Source organism: Coenobita brevimanus, chromosome 71 (genome assembly GCF_032717465.1).
Source record: "Coenobita brevimanus isolate Jiangsu-jjx chromosome 71, ASM3271746v2, whole genome shotgun sequence".
NCBI classification, from domain to species: domain Eukaryota; kingdom Metazoa; phylum Arthropoda; class Malacostraca; order Decapoda; family Coenobitidae; genus Coenobita; species Coenobita brevimanus.
This window is the reverse complement of record NC_137024.1, coordinates 22,816,862-22,832,881: the sequence shown is the minus strand read 5'-3', so window position 1 is coordinate 22,832,881 and position 16,020 is coordinate 22,816,862. Positions and strand designations below refer to the sequence as shown.

Genomic DNA, 16,020 nt, shown 5'->3' with positions numbered 1-16,020 from the left:
TGAGTGTTGTAGGGAGGTATATGGAAGAATTAGTATATAGAGAGTAAGAGAGTTACCAAAAGTCCTAGTGAGTGATGAACAAGGTGGCTTTACGAGCGGCAGATGATGTGTGGATCAGAGATTTACAGTGAGAGAGATAGTGGAGAAGGTATGTGTGAAGGAAAACAAGGTGTTTATGTCATTTAGGGATCTGGAAAATGCATACAACAAAACAGACAGAGAAGGATTGTGGAAGGTTTAGCACATGTACAGTGTAGATGGTAAGCTGCTAGGTACCATCATGAGTTTTTATGATGGTAGTGAGGCATGTATAAAGGTAAGTAGGCATCTAAATGAATGGTTCACGATCAGTGTAGGCATGCACCAAGGTTGCCTGATGTCCCCATGGTTGTTCAAATTATAGATGGGGTAATAAGAGAAGTAAAAACATGAGTAATGGAGAGAGGGATGGTGTCGGTAATGAATGGTGATGGATAGAATATCTCAAATTTCTTGTATGCTGATGATGCAGTGCTACTTGCAAATACCAGACAAGAACTTGGTAGACTAGTGCAGAAGTTTGTAAATATCTGTGAGCATCATGCCATGAGAGTAGGTGTAGAAAAGAGTAAAGTGATGGTTACTGAGAAAGTGACTCCCAGTGTGATGTTACGGCGAATGGAGAGAGACTGGAATTGGTGAGAGTTCAAATACCCAGGTACAGTGACAGAAAAGAGAGGAAAATGTACAAAGGAAGTGGAAAGTAGAGTGACACACAGAAGGAAAGCAGCTTGTGCTATGAAGGCCTTGATAAAAAAGAAAACAGAGGCTTAAGTGTTACAGCTGTGCGAGGCTTACATGAAGGAGTGTTAGTCCCAACTTTAACTTACAGAAGTGAGACTATGGTATGGCATGAAAATGAAAAGTCAAGAATATGAGCAATGGAGATGGGACTGCTGAAGAACGTATGTGGAGTACAGAGAGTAGATAAGATATGAAATAATGTGATATGTGAAAGATGCGGAGTGAGGAAGTCTGTGGACACCAGAACTGTAGAGAGTATATACAGTCATCCCTTAACATTCATGGAGGTTAGGTAACAGACACCCGCGAATGTTAAAAATTCGTGAATATCTGCTGCCCCCTCTTAAAAACACCACTGGACCCCCCCATTTCCTTATATAACTAATGAAAAATCCTATGTGCATGTTTACAACCACTTTATTTAATAAAAGAACACTAAACAACTGCTTTATTTAATACAAGAACACTAAAAGTTAAAAATAATGAATAGTGTTCTCCTGCATGGCCTCTTCTGACTACGGTACTCATCCCAGCTCCCTCCTCCAACCTCCCCATCATTGACACTGACGACAACAAAAACAAATGTTCTGTGAGTACTGTAACAGCAACCCCCATTTCCTATGTACTGTACATCTTTACAAACAATAATACAGTAGTAAGGGCAAGAAAAGCTATAAAAACAGTTTAAATTTCCACGACACTGCATTCCACAACGGGAGGTGAAGCAGGGAGTAATGGCAGGTTGAGAGGATTCGGCACTGCTGACAATAAAAATATTTGTTGTAACGAAAGATAATCTCTATGTACATTTTTACAAACAATAAAAATGGCAAATAAAGCTATAAAAATAAAGTGGCTCATAAAGCTATAAAAAGATTTAACACTTTCACTTTACCTCTCCTTGGCGATTTTCAGTTAGCCAATGATGGAGGCTCTTACACACAAAGCTTTGGTATGACCAACCAATCACGGAGCTTTCCCCTTGTATCAGCAGGTAAACACAACAAAGCCCTTCACCACGAACATTGCAAGGGAGAAAATGGAAGAAAAGAAATACTGTACAGGTAATCCCAGCCCATCCTAACTTTTCCCCTGATGAATTAATGACATTAATGAAATGGCTAAAAGGAAGAGTGTTACAGTATATATACTTCATTCACTACGTATTGCCATTACTAAAACAGCCATGAACTGTGCCTGGGATAATGTTACAGTGTAAGCAGAGTTCAACGAGATTTTTTTTTTTTTCTGTAGCCATCTGTGGATATTCAAAACCGTATATGTTAACCCTCCCAGACACAGTCACTCGATTCACGTAACGTCGCCTTGTATTAGATCTGGTACAGTCACTCGAATCGCGTGGTTTAAGCACAAAAATATTCGTCAGAAAAAAACTTATAGGCCGATTTGCGTGATTTTTGGGCGTGTCATAGGGTTGCCAAAGCTTTCTCGAGGTAAGTCATTGGCAACGCTGTGTCGCTTCATCTCCCTCACCCCGCTCCCTCCAACCTCAGTGTTTGTCGAGCAGTCAGGCGGTGGTGTTTGACAGCTCGTGGTTCCCTTTAAATCGTCCATAATTCTCCCCCTCTCGCCCGAGGCAAAGGCCCTATTGACTCAGTGAGATAATACACTGTATGTGAACATATGGTGACGTGATATTGTCGATGGAACATACATATATGTATTGAAAAGCAATTCTGGCCGTTAGCAATCGTTGGGTCTTGGAGCCAGACGCATGGTCAGTGTAGCGGGGTTTCGTCACTCCGCCCCCCCGTAGGCCGTATGGCGTGAGTGGAAATACGTATATAAATGAAGCCAAGGCATAAATATATATTGTGTGAAAGATACTGTGGATGGCTTGGTGAAATTATGGAGCCAGCAAGCATTACGTATGGCATGAAACAGAGTGTTGTGAAGGGGCAAACCTGAAGTCGGGAGGGGAGAATTATCGGTGTTTTAGGGCTGGAATTATTGTGATTCTGATAGTGTAAATGTGTATGGAATTGTATGAAATATACGTCAAACAAGCTGCGAGTTTCCGTGAACGAGTGTGGTGTGTGCTAAAAATAGCGTTGCCTCATACTCTCAGGGAGAAGCTGACTCACACACACACTACATAACTCCTCATCTTCAAATCCCTGGTCTAACTGGATGAACACTCCTGGAGGAAGTGAGTTCTGCAAATTTTGTTGATATATATAATAATCTACTACCATTACCTCTCCAACTTTCAGACAAATAACCATTTTCTCCTACAGATTACACATATGAAAGAAAGTAAATCTCCACAGCAGTAACTATAGAAGAGTTATGTTTATGTGTAGTAGGTTATAACAATAGGAAAACATCCATGGAAGATGTAACAGTCTGTACAGATAGGGGGAAAAAAAGTTGGTAGCATACTGTAGTCTTCAGGCAGGTGTGCAAGGAAAAAACAGTGTGTGTAAAAGTTGGTAGCGATCGGAAGAGTAACCTCACTTTGTCGGCCAATTACTCGAAAACCATTAGACTTATTGATTTCCTGTTACAACCATCATCAATACCATTAAATTCTACGTAAGATCAATACCAGAATGTAAGCCTTTGGTAGCGTTTTGGGGGGTAAAAGGCGAGAGAAATGTTTTTGTTCCTAGCGGTTGTTGTGTGACAAGCGCTCGGAGTAATAACATTATTTTGTCGGCCAGATACTCGAAAACTATTAGACATCGATTATCTGTTACAACCATCATCAATACCACTAAATTCTACGTATGATCAATATCAAAACGTAAGCCTTTAGTAGCGTCTTGGGGGATAAAAGGCGAGGGAAATGTTTTTTTCCCTCGCGTTTGTTATCAGTGACATTCGCTCGGAGTACCGTAATAACCTCACTTTGTCGGCCAATTACTCGAAAACTATTAGACATCGATTTTCTGATACAACCATCATCAATACCACTAAATTCTACGTGTAATCAATACCAGAATGTAAGCCTTTGGTAGCGTTTTTTGGGGTAAAAGGTGAGGGAAATGTTTTTCCTCGCGTTTGTTATCAGTGACATTCGCTCCGAGTAATAACCTCACTTTGTCGGCCAAATACTCGAAAACTATTAGACTTACCGATTTTCTGTTACAACCATCATCAATACCACTAAATTCTACGTATAATCAATACCAGAATGTAAGCCTTTGGTAGCGTTTTGGGGGGTAAAAGGCGAGGGTTTTTTCTTTTTCCTCGCGTTTGTTATCAGTGACAAGCGCTCGGAGTACTAACCTCACTTTATCAGCCAATTACTCGAAAATTATTAGACATCGATTTTCTGTAACAACCATGATCTATACCACTAGATTCTACGTATGATCAATACCAAAATGTAAATATTATGTTACGTGTTGTGCGAGAAAAGGCGGTGGAAATGAGTGTCTCTTCCCGGCTGTTACCATTGAAAAATGCTCGTAGCAATACTCTCTGTTTCTCGGCCAATTACTCGGAACTATTGGACGTATCGATTTCACGTTTGAACCATGATGAAGAGCAGTAAATTCTACATATGTACAATACATAACTATGTAATATTTCTGATAAGAATTCGTTGTTACGTAGACGGGAACATTGCGTACGCCTTGCGCGCATCACGAAAGTCAATCACGCACGGAGTGCCTAATACTTTTTTTCGATTTACTCGAGAACTATGAGGCGTATGGGGTTTGTATTTGAGATGGGGAAAGCTGGTGAATTTGGGCATATTACTATGTAATAAAAACATAAGGTGTCTGGGAAAATTTAGCTATCAGAGGTCAGTGAAATTTTTCCGAAAATGGCTTTCAGTTTTTGGCCATTTTCTCGAAAAGTATACATCGTATCTCAACCGGATTGGTTTCGTTAGAAAGCTGATGAAATTCTCTATAAAAACTTATTAGATCATTTTCCTGTATGATGGAAAACATTCAAACGGCGATGTTGGGAAGTGAAAACAGTTTACTCGACCATGCTTCCAGGGCTAATAACTTTTTTTGCTGGTGTTTTCCTGTGTTTTGGTCCTGTTTATCAGATAGAACAAACATTGATGCCTACCTTGAGGAAGGTTTCATGGGAATACATGGATTTTTGGGTGGCGAAAATAAGGCAAGAATGTGTTTCATTCGCTCAAATTTGCTCAAATTTGCCCCGCGCGCGCTCCCTGGCCGGGCGGCTTCATAGTGAAAAACCGTGAGCCAGAAAACTTACTGAAACTTATCGTGCGCGAGAGGGTTAAAACCGTGAGGGATGACTGTACTAAGATGGTTCAGTCATGTGGAGAGAATCGATGATAATATGGTGATGAAAAAGGTATTATCTGAGCTAATTTGAAGGAAGGAGGAGGCGACGTAGGCCTCCTACGTCTCAGTGTCTCAGTTACACAGAGAGTAGGCCAGCATGCTCTCTAATACAAATTTCTCTAACTATCTACACCAAACTACATGCACAGTATACACTACACTTCCTATTCCAAAATTCAAAAAATTATGGCATCTCATCATCCAGCCTCAGAGTTCCCAGGGGGGGGACCATAAATGCCCCCACCATCTGCCCCTCTCCCGGTGACGACTCGAGGTGCCTGGAACCACTGTCTGATTCTCTTCTTTTTCATTTCTGCAACATTCGCGGCCTTTCCTCTAACTTTCGCTCTGTTGAGCACCATCTCTCCTCCTCTAAACCTCATCTTCTTTTTCTAACTGAGACTCAGCTGTCTGAGGCAACTGACAGCAAACCCTTTTCTGTATCCTCCTACTTTTTCTATACTCATTTCAAAGCCAAAGGTGGCTGTTGTGCTTATGTATGCAACGACTTATCTTGCTCTTGTGTTCCTGAACTTGATTCTTCTGAATTCTCTCCACTCAGGCTTTGGCTTTCCTGTCATTCTCTGACTAAATATATCCGTGCTGTTTACTTATCCCCTAATTCTACTAACTATCAGAAAATCTTCGACTATCTTACTTCTACAATGGAACACATTCTATCCATTTCTCCTTTCTCTGAAATCTCCATTCTAGGAGATTTCAATGTTCACCACCACCTTTGGCTCTCCTCTCCTTTCACTGATCCACCTGGTGAACAAGCCTACATCTTTTCTATCCTCAATGACCTAGAGCAGCTTGTACAGCACCCTATCCGTATCCCAGACCGCCTTGGAGAGAGCTCCAACATACTTGATCTCTTCCTTACAACTAATCCTTCTGCTTACACTGTTAATCTTTTCTCTCCGTTGGGCTCCTCCAGTCACAACCTTATCACCTTAACCTGTCCTATCACTCCGGTATGGCCTGTTGACCCTCTAGGGAAATGTCGTCTGTGACATTTTGGAGCCGTGGATTGGGAAGCCCTCAGGCAGTACTTCTTTGATTTTCCCTGGAATTGCTTCCATGGCAGGGAGCCATATGAGTGTGCCTTGCGCATTACGGAGGTTATTCTCTCTGGCATGGAAGCATACATTCCTTTCTCATATCCTTTGACTAACGCAAGAAAGCCTTGGTTTAATCACGTATGTTCTAATGCTGTCCATAACAAGGAGAGGGCCTACAAAAGGTACCAGAGCCAACCCACCCCTGAATCACATCTTTTATACATTTCTGCCCGGAATCATGCTAAGTCTGTTCTTCGCTCCGCTAAAAATAATTTCATGCGTACTAAATGCTCTCAACTCTCCAACTCGAATTCTTCCCGCTCCTTCTGGCACCTTGCCAAAAACCTTTCTAACAACTTTACCTCATCATCCTTCCCTCCTCTTTTCTACTCTGATGGTTCTGTAGCTATTTCTTCTACTGATAAAACAGATCTCCTCACACAGACTTTCTCCTCCAATTCCACCTTAGACTATTCCAGTGCTGTTCCTCCATCACTTCCCCCCTCTGACTTCCTCATGGCTGACATTAAAATTTCTTCAGCTGATGTATTTTCTGCCATCACTGGCCTCAATACTAACAAGGCATATGGGCCTGATGGGGTTCCTCCTGATGTTCTCAAGAACTGTGCTTCTGTGCTTACACCCTGCCCAGGCAAACTCTTTCACCTTTGTCTGTTAACTTGTACCTTTCCTTCTTGCTGGAAGTTTGCTCTCATTCAGCCAGTCCCAACAAAGAGTGACCACTCCCAACCCTCCAACCATCGTCCAATTGCTCTAACGTCCTGTATTTCAAAAGTTTTCGAGTCAATTCTCAATAGAAAAATTTTAAGGCATCTTTCCTATCACAACCTTCTTTCTGATCGTCAGTACGGGTTCCGTCAGGGACGCTCCACTGGCGATCTTCTCACCTACCTTTCAGACTCCTGGTCATCCTCCTTTCGGGACTTTGGCAAAAGGTTTGCCATTGCACCTGATATCTCAAAGGCTTTCAATCGAGTCTGGCATAATTCTTTAATTTCCAAACTGCCCTCTTACAGTTTCTATCCTTCTATTTATGCCTTCATCGCTAGCTTCCTTTCTGGTCGTTCTATAGCCACTGTTGTAGACGGCCATCGTTCTTCTCCTAGATCTTTCAACAGTGGTGTTCCTCAGGGCTCTGTCCTATCACCATCTCTCTTCCTTTTATTCATCAATGACCTTCTAGGCTGTACATCTAACCCTATCCACTCATACGCTGATGACTCCACCCTTCACCTTTCCATTCGGTTCCCTCAACGCCCATCTCAGCAGTTACTTCAACAAACAAGGGATGAGACTATGGCACACCTAATGTCTGACTTGGCTCATATCTCTGACTGGGGTAAAAATAATCTGGTTGTTTTTAATGCATCTAAGACTCAGTTCTTACACCTATCAACCTGAAAAAATCTTCCACAGGTATACCCACTAATGTTTAATAATATTCAGCTTGATCCTGCATCATCCTTGAACATGGTTGAGGTTTCATTTACTCGGGACTTATCTTGGAAAGATCATATTACATCTCTTGTAAAATCTGCTTCCAAGAGATTGGGTGTGCTAATCCAACTCCGCTCTTTTTTTACCCCTACAGAATTGTTGACTCTATACAGGGGTTTTATCCGCCCCTGTGTGGAGTACAACTCTCGTGTGGGGAGGCTCCCCACATACAGCTCTTCTCAATACGGTGGAGTCAAAGGCTTTTCGTCTCATTAACTCTCCTCCTCTTACTGACTCCCTTCAACCTCTGTCTCTTCGCCGCACTGTTGCATCTTTATCTCTTTTCTATTGCTACTTTAATGGTCACTGCTCCTCTGAACTGTCTGTATGCATTCCTCCACCTCTACGACAGGCGCGTAACACCCGTCTGGCAGCAAACTCTCATCCCTTTTCTGTCCAACTCTCTAATGCAAGAGTTAATCGTTACTCCCAGTCTTTCATTTATGCAACAGGTCAACTCTGGAACTGTCTCCCTTCGTCTGTCTTTCCTGCTGCTTATGATCTCCTGTCTTTCAAACGCAGCGTGTCCAGGCATCTCGAAATGATCGGATCTTGAATTTGGCTCTCTATTGTATTTTGTTTTTCTCTTGGGGGAACTGTTACTGCAGGCTCATGGCCTTTGGTTCCTTCTTCCTCACATTAAAAAAAAAAAGAAGAAGGTGGAGGGATATGGGGGATGAGTGTGTGAGGAAGTGAGGTATGGAAGTTGGTATGGCTACAGGACTGACAAGAGACTGAGCTGGCTGGATGAATTTTGTTCGGAGAAGCACATAACCTGGGATTTGGTACCCCTTTTTAACATGACGGCATTTGGATTGGCTCTATCAGATAGGTATAGGAGAAGCTACAGAATGTGGTGAAATTTGGAGGGTCTATCTGATGGAGCCAGGATTATGAAGGCTTGAATGATGAGTGAATGGAAGTGTGGCACATTGAATTGGGCAAACTTTGGCTGTCTCTCGATGTTGCTACTCATCACCCAGCCCTAGGGTGGGAAAGGCGGTCCAGGTGATGATGATGATACTTGGTATCACTAGACACTTGCTGTACATTTACCTTGGAACAGTCCCCTGGCAGTGGAGGAGTACATGAAATTAGTAAGTTACCTCTCTAACTCAAAAATCCTAAGCTGAATAAAACACTCCAGAGTTACCTGGAATAGAATTAAAGACACTATTGTAAATAAGGGGTTATTGGCAATCATTAACCCCGTAAAATCTGATTAAATCATTTTTACCATAATTTCGTTACCAATGGCAAATTATATTAAGTTTCAGGGAGACATCTGAAACTAGAGGCAATAGGTGGCTTTAACTAACTCCAACACTCTTAGAAGTTCTTCATAAGTTAATAAAATAATCTGGTGACAGCCATTATAGAATATGAAATTTGTTACAGGAGTGAAGTGTTTCAGCAGGATTCTGGTCTACAACACTGTAAGAAGAATGTATGAATAATCTGGCTGATTCTACCCAATGGGAAAATGAATGACAGTAATGATGACAAAACAAAGGCCTTGATGACAATGACAACAATGGTGATGCTACTGATGATAAAGACAATGATGATGACACTCCTTACATATGATATTTTACCCACCTCATAACAGGCAGACAATCAATGGTCGCAGCAACATGCAGCAGTGTGTCCCCGGTCTTGGTGTGCCGACAGTCCCACAATGCCACATTACCCTGTGTGTGTTGTTGCAACCATGCCAGATCACTCCGATGTACCGCATTCACCACATCCTGTACCACAACTACTGTTAACAGTCATTAACAATACAATTGACTTTTCCAGCTGGCCTCAGTCAACCCACATATACAGTACTGTATCCATTTTTGCATCTGGTCTCGATCATCCCACATAAAATACTTCTGCATACTCAGGCAATTGCATAATATCTCTTTCTTTCTTTCTTTTCATCATTCATGCTGCTTACAATCCATGTATTTTTCACCAGACTGTCTTTTTTTCTGGTCATTAAATGTCAACTGTTGATACATCCAAATCCAGGGTATTTCTTTCTTTTTTGTGTGTGTGTGGGCGGGGGAGTGGCACTAGTCTGCTATAAACCCTCTATATCAGTTCCACAACATGCAGGGAACACATGTTCTTCACCTGTGTAGTAAGTGGCTTCCTGACTTACAGGAAACCATTTGGCTTGTCACTCATTGTAAAATTCCCCGATTTTTTCTTTTATTCGTTCATTTATGTATGCTCCAACATTCTTGACTGCATTGGCATTGGTCACCTGATGGTGGCTTTCTATGCTGCTTGATCTCTAGCAGCCTCTCTGCTCAATCCCATATCCCTAAGGTCATATTCTATGACTCTGTCCAAGGTATTTTTCAGTCGGCCTCTCACAACTATACTCTCAACATCTCTCACCCTCTGCACCCCCACTTGTCATTCTACATCCTTTCCACATGCCCAAACCATCTCAGACTACCCCTTCTCATCACAATACTAATACATTCATGTCCCAACCTTCCTGTCAACTCTACATTTGCAACCCTAACCCTTCCAGGCCCATCATTCAACGATGCACTACATACCATATCCATCTAATTATCATCATCTCTGTACATTTAAGCAATACAATTTTCTTCAACTGTCAACACCAAACTACATTCACATTACACACTACACTTCATCATCATCATCATCATCTTCATCATCCGGACCTCCTATCCCATCCTAGGGCAAGGTGAGGAGTAGCAATGTCCAGACAGCCCAAATTTGCCCAATCCAATGGGCCACACTTCCATTCACTGATTCAAGCCCCCGGAATCCTGGCTTTATCAGATACGCCCAAAGCATTCAACACGGTCTGTAGCTTCACATAAACATATCCGATTCAGTCAATCCGGACACTGCCATGTTAAAAAGGGGTGCCAAATCTCTGATCATGCACTTGTCATCACAACATTCATCCAGCCAGCACGATCTCTTGTCAGTTCCCTAGCCTCACTGACTTCCTAACCTCTATTCCTCACACATTCATCCACCATATCTCTCCACCTTCTTCTTGGCCTACCTGCCTCCTCCCTCCTTCATATTCGCTCAGATATATATATTTTTTTTTGCAGACTACACTTCCTATTCAAAATTCAACCAAATGGTGTCTCATAATCAAGCCTCGGAGTCCCCATGGGGGAGGACCATAAATGCCACCACCATCCACCCCTCTCCCGGTGATGACCCAGCGAGATGTCTGGAACCACTGTCTGACTCACTTCTTCATTTCTGCATCATTCACGACCTTTCCTCTTACTTTCTCTCTATTGCGTACCACCTTCCTGCCTCTAAATCTCACCTTCTCTTCCTAACTGGGACTCAGCTGTTTGATGCAACTGATAGCAAACCCTTCTCTGTATCCTCCTACTTTCTCTATACTCATTTCAAAGCCAAAGGTGGCTGTTGTGTATCTGTACGCAATGACTTATCTTGCTCTCGTCTTCCTGAACTTGATTCTTCTAAATTCTCTACTCTCTGGCTTTGGCTTTCCTGTCATTCGCCAACCAAATATATCTGTGCTTTTTACTTATCCCCTAATTCTACTGACATGAACAATTCTTTGACTATCTTACTTCTATGTATATGAATGGGGTTATAAAAGAGATACAAGGTAGGACAGTGGATGTTGGAGCAGCCCTTGTGAGAGAGGGCAGTGTTTGGAAACTACCTATACTGTTGTTTGCGGATGATACTGTGTAAAGATGAAGGGGAGCTGCAAGGCATGGTGGATGAGTTTGCGAGAGTGTGTAAGAAACGGAACCTAATGGTGAATGTAGGGAAGAGTAAAGTTTTGGTCTTCGAAAGAGGTGAAGTCAGTGACTGTACAGCAAGGCTGGATGAGGAGGAAATGGAAAATATGAGTGCATTTAAGTACTTAGGTAGTGTGATGTGTAAGGATGGAAGTTTACAGGGTGAAGTGCCTGAAAGGGTGCAGCAGGAAAGAAAGGTTGCTGGTTCCTTGAAAGCAGTGATAAGAAACAGGAAAGTGAGCATGGAAATAAAAAAGCTACTACATGACAGTATTGTGATACCAACTCTAATGTATGGAAGTGAAGCTTGGACCTTGTTGGAGGGACAGAAGTCAAGAGTATCAGCAGTGGAAATTAGTTACTTGAGAGGAGCCTGTGAAGTCAAATGGAGAGACAGACTGACAAATGAGGAAGTGAAGGAGCTTTGTGGAGTAGATGTGGATGTGACACAAAAAGTTAGGAGAAACACACTGAAGTGGTTTGGATATGTGGAGAGGATGGAGAGCAAGAGACTGACGAGGAAAGTGTATGTGAGTGAGGTGGAGGGGGGCAGAGGGAGGGGGAGGCCAAGGATGAAATGGAGGGATGAAGTGGAGAGGTATATGAGAGAGAGGGGTGTGAGCTGGGAGCAGGGCAATGAAATGGCAGGGGACAGAGCAACATGGAGGTGATTTATTTGTGGCCACCCCTTATGGGACTAAGGTGTCTGAAATCTCCATTCTAGGAGATTTCAATGTTCGCCACCATCTCTAGTTCTCCTCTCCTTTCACCGATCCACCAGGTGAACAAGCCTACATCTTTTCTATCCTTAATGACCTACAGCTGCTTCTGTAGCACCCGACTCGTATCCCTGACCGCCTTGGAGTTCCAACATACTTGATCTCTTCCTTACGTCTAATCTTTCTGCTTACAATGTTAATCTTTCCTCTCTGTTGGGCTCCTCCAGTCACAACCTTATCGCCTTAACCTGTCCTATTGTTCCAGTACAGCCTGTGACCCTCCAAAGAAACATCAGTTGTGGCACTTTGGAGCTGCTGGTTGGGAGGCCCTCAGGCAGTACCTCTTTGATTTTCCCTGGAATGATTATTGCTTCCATGGCCAAAAGCCATCCGGGTGTGCAATGTGCATTACGGAGGTCATTCTCTTAGACATGGGAGCATACGTTCCTTTCTTATAGCCTTTGACTAATGCAGAATAACCTTGGCTTAATCATATTTGTTCTAATGCTGTCCACAACAAGAAGACCTACAAAAGGTACTGGAGCCAACCCACCCTTGAATCTCATCATTATTATGTCTCTGCCCAGAATCGTGGTAAGTGTGTTCTTCGCTCTGCTAAAAATAATTTCATCCATACTAAATGCTCTGAACTCTCCTACTTGAATTCTTCCTGCCCCTTCTGGCACCTCGCCAAAAGCCTTTCTAACAACTTTATCTCATCATCCTTTCCTCCTCTTTTCTACTATGATGGCTGAGTAGCTATTTCTTCTACTGATAAAACAGATCTCTTCGCTCAGACTTCCTCCTGCAATTCCATCTTAGGCGATTCCGGTGCTCTCCCTTCATCACTTCCCCCTTCTGACTTCCTCATGGCTGACACTAAAATTTCTTCAACTGATATATTTTCTGCCATCACTGGCATATGGGCCTGATGGGGTCCCTCCTGTTGTTCTCAAGAACTGTGTTTACACCCTGCCTAGGTACACTCTTCTGCCTTTGTCTATCAACTTGTATCTTTCCTTCCTGCTGGAAGTTTGCTTTCATTCAGCCTGTCCCAAGGAAGGGTGACCATTCCCAACCCTCTAACTATCACTCTATTGCATTAACAACCTGTGTCTGAAAAGTTTTCGAGTCTATTCTTAACAAATAAAAATTGTAAAGCATCTTTCCTATCACAACCTTCCTTCTAATCATCAGTATGGGTTCTATCAGGGATGCTCCATTGGTGATAATCTCACCTGCTTTTCACACTTTTGGTCATCCTCCTTTCGGGACTTTCATTTTCATTTTCGTTTTTGAAGGCTCCAACATGCTTGTATGCGTCGGCCTTGGTCATCTAATGGCGGCCCTCCATGCTGCACGATCTATTGCAGCCTCCCTGTTCAGTCCCTTAACTCCAACTCTCTAATGCAAAAGTTAACCGTTACTCCCAGTCCTTCATTTATGCAACAGGTCAACTCTGGAACTGTCTTCCTCTGTCTGTATTTCCTGCTTCCTATGATCTCCAGTCTTTCAAACGCAGTGTGTCCAGGCATCTCAAAATGATCGGATCTTGAATTTGGCTCTCTCTTGTATTTTGTTTTTCTGTTGGAGGGAACAGTTATTCCGGGCTCGTGGCCTTTGGTTCCTTCTTCCTCACAAAAAAAAAAAAAAAAAAAAAAAAAAAAAAAAACTTAATGACCTCATCCCACGTCTTTCTCGGTCTACCCCTCACAACCCCACCCCCAGTATTAACACTTCTCACCTACACCCAATTATCATCCCCCATCCTCTCCACATGCCCAAACCATCTCAACCTACCTCTCCTCATCACAACACCAATACACTCCAGTCCCATCCTACCTCTCAACTCTTCCATGGTAAACCCAGCTCCCCAGGCCTTACACGCAGGGATGCACTGTACATCCACCTAATCATTGACATTTCTGTACGTCTAAGCCTGTGGCTATCCTCCTCCTTTACTGCCCAAAGTTTCACTACCATACAGTATTACACTCCTAACACATGCTTCATACAAAGACCCTTTAGCACGTAAGGAGAGTCCTCTCAATGTCAGGAGAGGCAACAGCTCCCTGAACTTCTTCCAACCACTTCTCACCCTAGCAACAGAGCTAGCTCCAGCGCCACCTCCAGCACACAATATGTCTTCCAAATAACAAAACTCTTCCACATACTCAAGAGACTCACCAGCAAGTTCAACCCTTTCACGCCTGACAATCTCCACCTGCTCTCCCCGACACGCCACACACATAAAATCAGCATTATCTCGCAGTCTATCTCTGATACCACTACCTCTCTTGTGCACGCATTTATCACAAACATTACACAAGATGGAATTACTTCCCACGCCCTTGTGGCAAACCGCACATGGCCACTCTCCCTCGTCTTTGACAGTACTGCCACCAATCCTAGATATCATCACTTTTGTTTTATCTGGATTTACCCTTAAGCCCTTATGCCCCATACCATCTCTCCACTTCCTAAATCTTTCCTCTGCCTCCCTTTCGTTCTCTGCAATCGACACCAAATCATCAGCATACAACATCTCCCACGGGAGTCAGTTTCTAAAGTCCTGTGAGAGGGCTTCAAGTACCATGATAAACAAGGGGCTCAAAACTGACCCCTGATGCACACCAACATTCACGGAAAACTCATCACTCAAATCTCCATTCATTCTTACCTGGGTGCGAGCACCCACATACATGGCCATAACCACCCTAACCAGCCACTCCTCCAAGCCAAGCTTTCTCATTGCCCACTTCACCACCTCTCTAGGGACTCTGTCAAAGGCCATTTCCAAATCAACAAAAACAAAACACAGATCCCTTTTCTTCCCAATATATTTATCCTGAAGCTGTCAAACAATGAATATGGCATCAGTGGTCCCCCTGCCTGACATAAACCCAAATTACATCTCATCAATATTCACTCTTTCTCTAATCATACCTTCTAGAACTCTCTCCGTTACCTTCATTATCTGGTCTAAGAGCTTTATACCTCTATAATTTCCTCTATCCATGGCATCACCCTTCCCTTTATACATATGTACAATTACACTCTTCAGCCAATCATCTGGGACAACACACTCATATATATAAGGAGAGCTGCAAGGCTTGGTGGATGTGTAAGAAACGGAATCTAAAGGTGAATGTAGGGAAGAGTAAAGTGATGGTCTTTGAGAGAGGTGAAGTCAGTGAATGTACAGCGAGATTGGATGGTGAGGAATTGGAAAATATGAGTACGTTTAAGTACTTGGGTAGTGTGATGAGTAAGGATGGAGGTTTGGAGGGTGAAGTGATTGAAAGGATACAGCAGGGAAGAATGGTTGCTGGTTCCTTGAAAGCAGTGACAAGAAGCAGGGAAGTGAGCATGGCAGTGAAAAAGTAACTACATGACAGTATTGTGATACCAACTCTAACATGTGGAAGTGAAGCTTGGATGTTGCTGGAAGGACACAAGTCAAGAGTGAGAGCAGTGGAAATGAGTTATTTAAGAGAAGCCTGTGGAGTCACATGGAGAGACAGGCTGACAAATGAGGATATAAAGGAGCGTTGTGGTGTGGATGTGGATATGGTAGGAAGTGTTAGGAGGAATACACTGAGGTGGTTTGGCCATGTGGAGAGGATTGAGGGTGAAAGACTGGCGAAGAGAGTGTATGTGAGTGAGGTGGAGGGGGGAAGAGGGAGGAGGAGGCCGAGGATGAGATGGAGGGATGGGGTGGAGAGGTTTATGAGAGACAGGGGTGTGAGTTGGGAGCGGGGCAGTGAAATGGCGGGGGACAGGGCGACGTGGAGGCGATTTGTTTGTGGCCACCCCGAATGGGATTGAGGCGTCTGGCAACAGATAGATAGATAGATAGGATTCTCAA

At 43.1% G+C, this 16,020-nt stretch overlaps 1 protein-coding gene across 1 annotated transcript in view; it reads right to left on the bottom strand.

The window, feature by feature from the left end:
• LOC145406702 (ankyrin repeat domain-containing protein 16-like) overlaps window positions 1-16,020 on the bottom strand; it is a 437,213-nt gene that overhangs the window by 398,320 nt on the left and 22,873 nt on the right. Inside the window, exon 3 of the mRNA XM_080277804.1 lies at window positions 9,263-9,411. Coding sequence (XP_080133930.1) covers window positions 9,263-9,411 — 149 coding nt within the window. The remainder of the gene's footprint in view (window positions 1-9,262; window positions 9,412-16,020) is intronic.